At 33.7% G+C, this 12,619-nt stretch overlaps 1 protein-coding gene across 1 annotated transcript; it reads right to left on the bottom strand.

Moving 5' to 3' along the window:
* Positions 1-9,036: 9,036 nt before the first annotated feature.
* Positions 9,037-9,893, bottom strand: LOC144557387 (21 kDa protein-like). The gene has a single exon (XM_078305951.1). The coding sequence runs from the start codon at positions 9,854-9,856 to the stop codon at positions 9,266-9,268; it is 591 nt and encodes a 196-aa protein (XP_078162077.1). The 5' UTR covers positions 9,857-9,893; the 3' UTR covers positions 9,037-9,265.
* Between the last annotated feature and the right edge of the window lie 2,726 nt (positions 9,894-12,619).

Below are 12,619 nucleotides of genomic sequence, written 5' to 3'. Positions count from 1 at the left end.
TCTGAATAATTCTGAATCATTTCCAAATTATATCCAAATTATTTCCAAATCACAAACTTTTAATCTCACCGAACCAAACCCGAATAATTCATTTGTCACTATGGTCCAATTAGCTCTTGGCTCTATCTCCATCCTTCTACAGAAATCCTCACTTGGGGGAATGAAATCTGCTCTTTTTCATGAGAAAAGGAGGACCCTCCTATTCTCCAATCCGAACCATTTAAAATCGATCAAAAGGCTTCAATTACATCTTATTTATTTGTGCTTTGAGATTCGTGCCATGTTAAAAATAAATTCAAGTCGTTTGATCGATGTTGAACGGTTCAGATTGGAGAATAGGAGGGTCCTCCTCTTCTCAAGAAAAGGAGCAGATTGGCTTCCCTCACTTGGGTATATCCATTGAAGATCTGTTTCATCTAGGGCTGCACAAAAAATTCGTAGTTCGTGATTCGATTCAAGTTTGATTCGAAAAAGTTCGTACAAAATTCAATTCAAAATAGTTCGAAATTAATTCAAGCCAAATTTAAACTGGACCTGATTATTTCGAAATAGGCTCGCGAACTATTCTAGTTTGAATCTCAAAGTAACGTGAACCCGTTGATTTCCGCTAATTACTTATGTTCACCAATGACTTAAAAGTTAAAACATAAGGCCGTCCAGCCATAAGTCATAACTCGTAAGTCATAACCATCGCTCTCAGTTCTAAAACCCTAGACGACTTTCACCTTTCACTTTCGGCAACTACGATCGCTCTTTCTTGTCGTAAAAAAATTCGTAAAAGATTTGAAATTAAGTTCGTAAAAAAATTCAATTCAAAATTAATTCAAACTAAACTTAATTCGAAATTAATTCAAACCAAATTCAAACTGAGATAAGCTCAATTCAGTTTAATTCGTTTGCAGCCCTAGTGCCCAGTTGGCAGGTTTTGTGCGTTTTTAAGATATTCTCTTTTTGCAAATATTATCTTAACCCTAAGCTTTCCGTCCGATATTTTTAATTTTACCTAAAAAATAAATAATTTTATTATAAATAATCAAAATTACGATAAAATTTTATTTCTACCCAAACCGTAAATATTATTTACGGTTCTAATTTTATTGGTTTTGTGGATCTATAGGATTGAGATAGTAGTACCTAGGCTGTCTCATCCAATTTTGACAGAGACTACAATAATTCAAACTCCCTCTCATGAAAGATGTCCTTTTGCCATGGCTTTATCTCTAGAATAAGGTATATATGTCACTCGATGTCAACTGTCAACATTATACTCTTTGTTTGATTATGTGACTCTATTAAAGAATATCATTCATTTCCAAATTCAGAGTTTAGATTATGTGGATCAGTGCCTGATCCAAACGGCAACAACGGTATATATATTTTGACTCAAAAAAAAAAACGGTATATATATATATAGAGTTAGGCTGGGGTGCTATGGATAGCATAGTGGCCTCCCGTGCTACGGCTCAATATTCAAGTTTTCAAAATCCAAACAGTCGATCCGAACCGTTCATCTTATTCTTCATATTAATATCTGCTTGGAGACCAAATTTTATAATTTTCTGAATTTTTTTACTATTTATTAAGCCACTTTGAAAATCGCTAATCCAACGGTTTTACTGTTTTGTGCAGCCACCGTTGGATCAACAATTTTGTAAAATACTTAATAAATAGTAAAAAAATTCAGAAAAATGTAAAATTTGGTCTCCAAGCAGATATTAATATGGAGAATAAGATGAACGGTTCGGATCGACCGTTTGGATTTTAAAAACTCAAATATTGAGCCGTAGCATAGAGACCTCTATGCTATCCATAGCACCCAGCCTAACTCTCTATATATATATATATATATAGCCTTTTCAAAAGTAGAGGTCCGTTTGACTTCTTTCAACCTGTAAGGCTGTAATACCTAACCTTCTCCCCATGTGGCATTCAAATTCATTATTAGTACAATTGCTATTTCATTATTAGAACCGTAAATAATATTTACGGTTTGAATTCTTAATTCGAACCGTAAATATTATTTACGGTTTGAATTGTTAATTCGAACCGTAAATATTATTTATGATTTGAGTAAAAATAAAATTTTGCTGTGATTTTGGTTATTTATAATAAAAATAATTTATTTTTTGGATAAAATTAAAAATATCGGGCTTTCCGTTTCCCCGGCATCCTTCTTTTTCTTTATGTTTGTAGTATTTTAATCTTGCATGATTACATCACAAATTCTTTATCAATGGGTACGTACTTCTAACACTAGGCCTATGGTTTTTTTTTTCCATTTTCTTTGGGCTAGGAGTGTCAACGGGTACGATACAGATTAGGTGGAGACATTTTCATACTCGTAACCTTTATAATAACAAAAAAAATCTTTACTTTTATCTATTTTTTCGAATACGGTATGAATCGGATAAATGGATAAAAAAATGTCATTGACATCTTGATTTGTGATTTCGATAAATTATTTTTCAAAACAAGAAAAAAGAAAGAATACAACTAATTTTATTATAAAAATTTAGTAAAATACAAACTTTATTGTATCATGTATTATCTTCATACAAATGTATATCTATATATAAAATTTTATTTTTAAAGATTATTTTATAGGATAACGGGTAAGATAATAAAAAAATAGTTACATGTACCCGATAAGCTAACGAAAAAAGAATCTGACCTTTATCAGTTTTTTTAGATACGATACGCGTGGGTCAGGTAAACGAATAAAAGAGTGTCATTGACACCCTTATTTTGGGCCTTGCTAGCTTCTTTCATTTTTTAAAAATAAATAGAAGAGGTTTATGCTTAAAAAATTCGTAGACTTATTATGTTCATTTCTATTCGATTTATCGAATCATATTGTTATATTTTTTTATTATGCTTTGCTTATTTTGATATAGATTAAAGGGATGAAAATGATTTCTTTTTTATATTTCAACAAATTTTTCAAAAATATTTGCATATGGATATATAAAAGTTATGGTAATTATGGTCTAATATAAAACAAATATTTATCAACACTTCGTATTTTTTTTAAATAACATATAATAAATAAAATATTTTTTATTTTTCTAAAAATGTCACAGCATTTTTTAATTTAAGAAAAATAATAATTATTTTCGAATGACAGAAAAAATGAAGGAAAATTTTGCAATGACATGTTAGAAACCGCATCAAATATGTGATTCTTGCTAAGAAATTTCATATTTTATGTGGTTCATTAGCGGCCACAGCAATTAATGCTCATGCGACAGCCACAAAAAATCTTATTTGTTAAAAAAAAATGGCCATTATTATTGGAAATCTTTTTTGCCAGAGAGGCACTTGACCAGTACTTAACAGTTAACAGTACAACATGACATGTAAGTTGCATTTTTATTTTTTACCTGCTCAATTTTACTGAATTTATAATAGCAACAGCAGGAGGACTTTAGTTGATTGATTGATTGATTTATTTAATATAATAAAATTTGCAGTAATGTCCAAAAGACAAAAAAGAAAAGTAAATTAATAAAAAAAAAATTGTTTATTTGAGGAGAGCTTTCTTGGAATCAGAATTCCACAACAGTCTCAGGTTCTCTGTCAGTTGTGACTGAAAATATGGTTCTAAACACTCACCAATCATATTTCTCCAACTTTTTGCCGATAATAATGATCCAACGTAGGGGAACATTGCTTCATAACAACCGTACTAAAATGTTTTGGTATCAACTGTTTCTGTTTGGCCTACCTAACTTGAAATCGACTCGGTTGGCAATCTAACATTCAAGGGAAAACAATAGATTCAAATATGTTTTCGTTTATTCTAGACTCACCACAGAACGATCCTTGCAACAGCGAGACTTTCGCCCACCTCCAACAAATCGAGTCCGCATCGTCTGCATTAACTCAAAAGAGCATCTTTTTAGTTAATACATATTGACCGTCCGATTATAAACGGAGTCCATTCGGCTCCCGTCTAAAACATAGGGGGTCTTTAATATTAGTGCGGATCTAATTCGCACGAATCTTTAAATTGATCGGATGGTCCAGATGCATTAACTCAAAAGATTTCCTTTTGAGTTAACGGAGACGATACGAATTCCAACAAATCCATCTCAAACGAGAGTGCGTACCTCTGAGAGATCTCATATTTTGCGTGACGACGTGTCCGGTGCCTATTCAGGGATGGGGCATGGGCCAGTATTATTTGAGTTTTGAGATTTGTGCTGAACATATTTGAACGTCTGAGATTTTCCAAAAAGTAACGCAAAATATGAGATATCTCAGAGGATGCGAGTTCCTTAAACGAATACGGCAATTCATCTATACAGGGACCGGTAACTTGACGTAAATGAACAGTCGAGATGCATTCAGTTGCGTGCTGGTATGGGGCCAAGTACAGTATGAAACACTGTCATATGGGTATCAATAAATGATCTCTCTAAACACACTGCAGCTAGCTGCAGACAAATATATAGCCAACCTTGCATTTATAGCGGCTGCTTGATGTATTTCTCATTCCATATTGCCTTCTCCCTTTGCCAGGACACATGATCCTCGCTTGTCATAAAAAATGCTCACACTTACCTGTGCATATGCATGCTATAATTGATGATTAATTATTAATTCCTCTTAAATCCGTGAAGTTTCAATGACAACTGTGACTCCGTAAGCAAAATAATTCAGATTCAGTGCTATACCTGACGGAATAGAATGTGATCAGAGACGTCAGCTCAAGTCTGGTGCAAATCTTAAAACACACGAATTCGTATCCTCCGAGTTAACTCAAATTTTGACTTAAGATCTGGACCTTCCGATTTAGATCCGCACTAATATTTAAGGCCCTGTGCGTTATAGGCGTGGGCCAGATTGGTCCAAATTATTATCGTACGGTTTGAAAATTAACTCAAATAGTACGTTAGTGCAGAGGATAGGGATTCAAAACGGACCCCTCCCTATAATTTCAAATAGGTACCTAATGGATTTTGACCTTGCACCAAGTATTCTACTCAATCATAGTATCTGAGGAATCCATATCCTCTCAGGTACCAGACTGAGTACAATATGAGGTGGCGAACTCCCAATCAGACAATTGGAATTCGATGTCTATTTAGACATAGAGAATATGTTTCGGAGATTCCTAAATAACAGTCTGAATTTAGTAAGTTACATGATCAGGGTGATCCACATTTGTTCCTTAGAGGGTTCACTGCGGAGAAAACAAACAGATACTTTTCAGAGGAACTACAAGAATGAGACTGTATCCGTGAGAGATATTGTCGATATATTGTCATAAATACGACTGTCGCTGATAAAAAAAAGCACCTTTATGTCAGTATATCCTCGTGGATACTGTCTCATTCCTCTAATTACCGGTTTGCTACAGTTATGTTTCATTGTTTTAGATGGGTGGAGAATATACAGTACTAAATCCGTTGTTTCATTAATTCATTATTTCAACTAAAAATTCAGTTAATGATTATTTATAACAGTGAGTTAGTACGTTCACTAAACCATAGTTTTCATCCAAACATACTCCAAATTAAAATAACCCTAAAATTCAAAAATATATATTTCAATGTAAGAAATGGATGAAAATAATCCTAGCATGCTGCTTCGATACTGTAGGCGTTGGATTTTTGTCAAGATGCACGCTGGATGAAAATCATAGCACATCTAACAATTGATGTATCGAATCATACTAAATAGGTGTACATTGCAATAATGCAATTATGCAAAGCATTATTGCCTCACTCAACTATTTTTATAATAAAATATATAGGATAACAATTTTGCTCGGCTGGAAAAATTGCTCAATTTTTTTCCAAGTACATAGTAGATAGTACACTCTTTTGTCGCTTAAAAAGGACAATTATTGTGTATTTAAAGAAAATTTAAATTGTTAACTTTGTAAGAATTTTAAAGTGAAAAGGAAATAAAACATTGTACTGAGCGAGAGATGGGCACAATTTTTGAGACGATAATTAGAGAATTCGTATCCTCTGAATTAACGCAAAGGGAATCTTTTGAGTTAATGAATATGGACCATTCGATCTGCTTTAAGATTCCTGCAGATTAAATCCACACTAATATTAAAAGTCCCGTATATCATAAGCAGGGGCCGGATTGGCTCCGTTTAAGATCAAACGGTTTATATTCATTAACTCAAAAGATTCCTTTTTGAGTTAATGAGGATATGCATTCATAATTAGCACCCCTCAATCTCATAATTTCATAAGCTCTAATCTTAATTCTTATTATGATATATAGTTGTATAATTATAAAAGTGATCATTCCGCACTGGAGATTCGCCTGTAATTTTTATCATTAATTTTAAATCGGACAGTTCATATTAAGTCTAATTTTGTAACTATTCTCCATGTCCATATAATTTGATTTTATCGATAAAGCCGAGGGATCATCAAGTATATATCCATTTAATTCCATACCGTAGAGATAAAGCAAGCTAACATCTTGGACTAGCAAATGTTAGCTTTAAATAATAATACCTAGTTTTTTTGTCACTAAGTGCCTACAAATTAAACCTGTATGAACACACAGACATTAACTTCTGCTAACTAATTGCTTTATTTTTGTCAATAATTACACAGGAACCAACTAACGTCAATGCAGATTTTTTAGGTCCCAATCTCATTTAATATTTGCTAATTCGGAATCCTGACCAAACTGCACATAGTACTGGTTTCAATTTCAAATACCTAATTCATGAATGTGGAACTACAAACCGTTAAATATGGAAAATTATCACGCCAATTCTCCATGGACCCACAACCACAATGTACAAACCACCCACTAGTCTAGCTAATCATTTCAGCACCTATATGCTTGTTCATTATTCTGTTTAAATAATTGATTCTTCAACAAATGCATGGAATTTTTTTTATAAACCATAATTAATTAAATGAAATTTAGCAAAGCAGCATGATTAGTTTTTTTTTTTCAAAAACCACAAAGACCGAATTGAGGATTTGGTCTCCCCATTTGCTTTTTCCTGGGACAAAATCCCTAATTCGGTCTCCAAGCTTATTCCATTTTTCGTGCAGCTAAATGTGTAGAAAGTTATTTCTCTTGAGACTGAATTGGGGATTCAGTCTCCCATTATTTTTTTTAAAACCATATTTAATAAAAATAATATTTTTGTTTAGTGTAATTTGGGTTTTTGTAGTATAATGAATAATTATAGAATTTTTTAGTTTGCATGTATAGTAATTTACTGACATTTTTAGTAATATCCAACTTAATGTAGAGCATTCAAAAAGTGATTACACCAGCATGTAGAGCATTCAAAAATGCACAAAATTAACACAAATTTCAATTTATTTGGATTTTTCTACAATTAGTTATGAATTTTCAAAGTTCAGCTTTTGAAAAAAATTTAAACAGCCATAACTTTGGCTAGAAAAGTCAGATTTGCGCGTACGACCACTTTCCGGAAAGGAGGTGACGAGGCGGATATTAATATTGCCCTAGAGCGCATCCTCAAGCATCTAAAAAAAATCAGAATTTCAAAAAAATATCGTTTAGTGCCTCAAAAATTCAGTTTAAGTTTTCATTCAAAAGTAGACGTACAACGATCGGTATTTTGTTTAGTATAATTTAGGTTTTTTAGCGTAATTATTAATTGTAGAATTTTTTAGTTTGCATACAGAGCAATTTAGTTTTTTGCATGTAGTATAAATTAATTGTTAAATGATTTAATTTTCTAGTGGAATTTAAGTTTATGTAGTGTAATTATTAATTGTATAATTTTTTAGTATACATGTAGTATAAATCAATTGTTGAATGATTTAATTTTTTTAGTGTAATTTAGATTTTTGTAGTGTAATTGTAGAATAATGTAGAGTAATAGAATGAATGTTAATATTTAATTGGGTTTGCATGTTATGTATGTTAATATTTAATTGGATTTGCATGTTAATATTTTTTTGGAGGGAGAAGAAGGGTATTAAAAAAAACAATTTTCTGGAGATTGAATTCCCAATTCAGTCTGGGCTTATTCAGATCTTCTGTAGCTGCATCCACGAAAAGGGTAAAAAAATAGGGAGATCAAATTGGAATTCGGTCCCAGAGAAAGCAAAATGGGGAGAATGAATCTCCAATTCGGTCTTTGTGATTTTTGAAAAAAAAAAAATTATCAAGCTGCTTTGTTAAATTTCATTTAATTAATTATGATTTATAAAAAAATTTCAAATGCATGTGTGTACCGGTAAGGAGACTGATTTCCATGTTTACACAGAAGCAGTAGATCCGTTTGAAAACAGAAAATAAATATGTTGTTATACCGATCCCAACCATTTAACTTCGTTAATTTGGAGTCCGCAACGTCTGTATTAACTCAAAAGAGCATCTTCTGAGTTAATACATACCGACCATCTGATTGTAAACGGAACTTATTCGGTCTCGTCTAAAACATAGGAGGGTATTTAATATTAGTGCGGACCTAATTTACACGAATCTTAAAACTGATCGGACAATCCAGATGCATTAATTTATTAACTCAAAATATTTATTTTTGAGTTAATGCAGAGGATACGAATTCGTTAATTTGAGCATGAAAATAAATTCTTTGAGATTCGCGCATGAAAAAGTTTGATTGGTTGAGATCGAAATAACAGGAATATGAATGGAATAACACTAGATTTCCTTCCAAGTTAGTTTACTGGTCTTTGAATTTACATCCTCTACATTTGTCGACGCACCAACACCGTTTGAGTTTAGATATGATTCGTTCCTTACATAGTAGCACGAATTTTAAAGGAGCCATGCTTTAATTTACTGTATACAAGGAAAAATGCATACATTTCACATTGCATAAATCATATTTATTGTATATCTCACATGCTTTTAATCTGATCTGTTCGTTTTGATCAGACGGACCAAATCAGATCTCAAAATTTGAACTCCTCTGATCTGGTCCGTCCGATCAAAACGAATGAACCAGATTAAAAGCTTCGCACAGCTCTGCAGAGGATACTCTCCCCACCAATCCATCCAGGAAAACAAAAAGAAACTATAACAAAAGTACAAAACCGCAAATTATCACATAATATGTATATCAAGCCATTTATCTTACAAATTAATACAACATTATCTCGATCCCTTACTACAACCCTAACCCACGAAAATCTGATCTTACATCATTAATTCCCACTGCAACAACTTAACTTACTTAACTAAATTAACACCAGAACTCAAACCAAACTCCTAGAAAACGAAAATACGATTATATAACAGCCTTATACGCCAAAACAGAGAACCGGGCGGAAAATTACTTACTACCCGAAACCCGATTAACCAGCGCAAGTGCATTGCTAGTAACCTGTGCAACCTCCACCACCTTCTTCCTTATAGCAGCCCGGGTCTCGGGCTCCACATTCTTTCCCAACCCGTCAAGGCAGGTATTCTGATCCGTTAAAGCGGCACTACACCAAGTCTGCACATTACTCATGTGAAATTTGAACCCGGTCGAGCTGGTCCGACCCATGCGGGCCAACTCATCAGCCGCCTCCTTCAACCTATCCACACTATCAGCCATGTTTTCAAGGCAATCGTGAACCGGACCGCCAGTGCGGGTACGGACTTTGTTAGATTTGTCGCAGAGCTGACCCACAAAGGAAGAGGCGGCCCGGGCCCGGTCGGCACTGACGGCGAGAGCGAATCGGGCCAGTTCGCGAGGGTTGCTTTGTACGGCAGGCCCGTAGGAGGCGAGAGACTGGAGGCAGAGGTCTGGGTAGCGGGTAATGCGGCAGGAGGAGCGGATGAAGTCGGATGGGGGAGATGATGATGTGGTAGAATGGATGGTGGAGATGAAGAGAGAGAAGAGGAGGAGATGGGCGATTATGAATTTGGGTTCAGCCATTTTTGAGCGAGCTTTTCTTGGGGTGGGAGACTGTCTAAAGAGAATAAGAGATACAACTATACAAGGTTTTGGTGGTTAAATATTGAAATTTGGTTATTAGTTAGGAACGTAAAAGAAGGATTCGGTGATGGTTTGGCACATTTGAGGTTATATAGCACTATCAGATGGCGTTATGATTGATATTCAATTTAGCATTGTTACTCTTACTTGTCTCCAGTATCATAATTGTAATTTTGAAATTAATAACCAAAAATAATAACCAAATAATTACATACATCCAATTATGATATTGGAGACACGTAAGGGTAACAATGCTAAATTGCATATCAATTATAACGCCATCTGATAGTGCTATATAGAGTAAAGCTAATATACATTTAAGTGTACCGTACACTTAAGTGTATATTAGCTTTACTCGTGCTATATAAACTCAAATGTGCCAAACCATTGCAATATAATGTAGGAGCATTTTAATTGGGTTGTATGCAGGTTGGATTAATCACATTTTGTCTACATTTTTTTTCTTTTTTCTTAAACTCGGTAGCTGTTAGCCTGTTACCAAAGTTGATTAATATATTTGATTACAACATCAAACCCCCCTACTGTATTACAACATTATTGCTATGTTATAGCATCTACATGGCCTTCATTAATTTGATCCCCTCCCTCCTCCCTGATATTTCCTATTTACCAAACCTTTACCACAATACCGGGTTCACCCGGTTCACTACTAGTCATTATTTTGTCTATAATTTCAATGTGATTTGTAGTAATTGGATTACAATACTTTCAAGTTTCAATTCATAACTAATAATCAAAATCTGGAATTCGTTGAAACTATTAATTTTTTAAGAGGTCATATTTTCCAAATTTAACGAATTTCATTGACAAAAAAATATCACATGTAAATGAAGTACAAATAATATAAAACTATTTAATAGCAACATAAATGAAGTTTTTTAATAAGAATTGTTTTTAGAAAAAGATTGAGACGTCAATTTTCATTAATTTCTTAGTGTAAATTCAAAGGACTTGCGAGAAAAAAAATTGGATCCAATATCTAAACTCAAGTCCGATGAGCATTGGAGCTATCTCATCCGCTTTAATATTTGTGCGTACGAATTTTAAGAAGAACTCCAGTACCCATCAGACCCAATCTTTCCAATAGAAATCGGAGGTAAACTGCACTGCTATGTTACAAAAATAATAACCAAACAATTACATACATGCAGTATGTAACCCACGCCCCCTCTTCCGGAAAAGAAAACAAGAACATCTTTATCCTAGCCAACTAATCCTCAAACGGACATATATTAGTATATTACCCTTCAAAATTCAAATATTACAAACCATTTGTTCATGCAGCATGCAATGATCATAAAAATGAAAGCCTCATTTTGCGTTGTCATTTTCACGACTAATTTGGAGGAAACACCACCATCCTAAAAGCCCCTAAACACAAATATCAGCATCTGAACGGATTAATCTCAAAAACGGTTACTTGCCAAAAGCGGAGAGGTCAGGTCACGTGGAAAGTCAGGGACAGCGTACAGAAATCGGTTTGGGCTCGGCGAAAGATGTGAACAAAAGATGAGCCGAACAACAGCCTTTTGATTTGCCAAGGGGCCCACTGGCCACAGACACTGCGCCTTCTTTCGTTTCTTTGTATGAACTGTGAAGTGTGAACTATCCTTTGCGCGCCACTTGGTGGTCCCACTCTTCATTTAAAGACCAAAAATCCAAATTTTCTATTGTAATTATATGGAACATTGTCCAGTAAATCGTTGGGTCCTACCAGCCAAATAGGCACCCGATGTCGATGCGTGGGGTCATAGATGATAATATGGAACCGAGAATCTCGAGAAAAGATGTGTTAACTTAATTATGGTTCTTTTTCCTTTTTCCTTTTTCCTTTTTCCTTTTGAATTATGGTTCATTATCTGTTCTATAAAGAAAGAACGGGTATGGGTCTAGGAGCACTCTAGCTGGATGCTTTGATTTTTCTTTTTGCTGAAATTATAGAAGAGAGATGTTTGCTGGCTAAAATCCAAACTTCTAGAAAGTTCGTTCAATGATTTTGTTTTCTAAGAGGATATTGAGCAAAGTTCTCTTTACTCATAATGCGCTAGTCTACGCAACCCCGCCAATTGCTGGTAAGTGGGTTGGTGCCACCTCCACAGATAATTAAATTGGAACATTGAGAAGGAAAAAAATATATATGACAATGAGGGATGGAGGTAGAATTATGATCTCAGAGCATCTTCAATCCAGAAATTCATTATAAATTAATTACTGCTGCCAAGAAGACAATAAAAATTAAAGTTAATTTTTAATTTCTTAATCCCTCCATCTCAGCAATTGCTTTTTAATTTGTTTGAACTCAACAGCGAGAGAGTGTGGTTTTTTGGCCAGAGTAGTTTTAATAGCCAATTAGAGTAATTCTTTTGACCAAGGTGATTTTAGCAAACGTTTTCTTTATAAGAAAATTTACTAAATTATACAACCTCCCACAACACAACAATTTAAAAAAAAAACTGTCAGCGCAGATTACAAACTAAAAAGCAATTGGCATTGCAGATGCTCTTACCTTTTTTTAGGATTAATATACACGTATCATTTTTTATAATTAGACAATTATGAAAATCAATTAAATAATTTATAAAATAGAAATGGGTATAAATTTAGCGTCTATGCATCATTTTTATATTATATATTATAGAAATTAGTATATGTTCAAGTAGATTTTTAGAAAAACGGAGGTTA

Source organism: Carex rostrata, chromosome 7, assembly GCF_964058835.1.
Source record: "Carex rostrata chromosome 7, lpCarRost1.2, whole genome shotgun sequence".
Taxonomy (NCBI): Eukaryota; Viridiplantae; Streptophyta; class Magnoliopsida; order Poales; family Cyperaceae; genus Carex; species Carex rostrata.
The sequence above is the reverse complement of the archived record's forward strand: the minus strand, read 5'-3'. Positions and strand labels throughout refer to the sequence as shown.

Coding starts and splice junctions, on each gene's coding strand:
- LOC144557387 (XM_078305951.1), bottom strand. CDS start 9,856: ATGGCTGAACCCAAATTCATAATCGCCCATCTCCTCCTCTTCTCTCTC.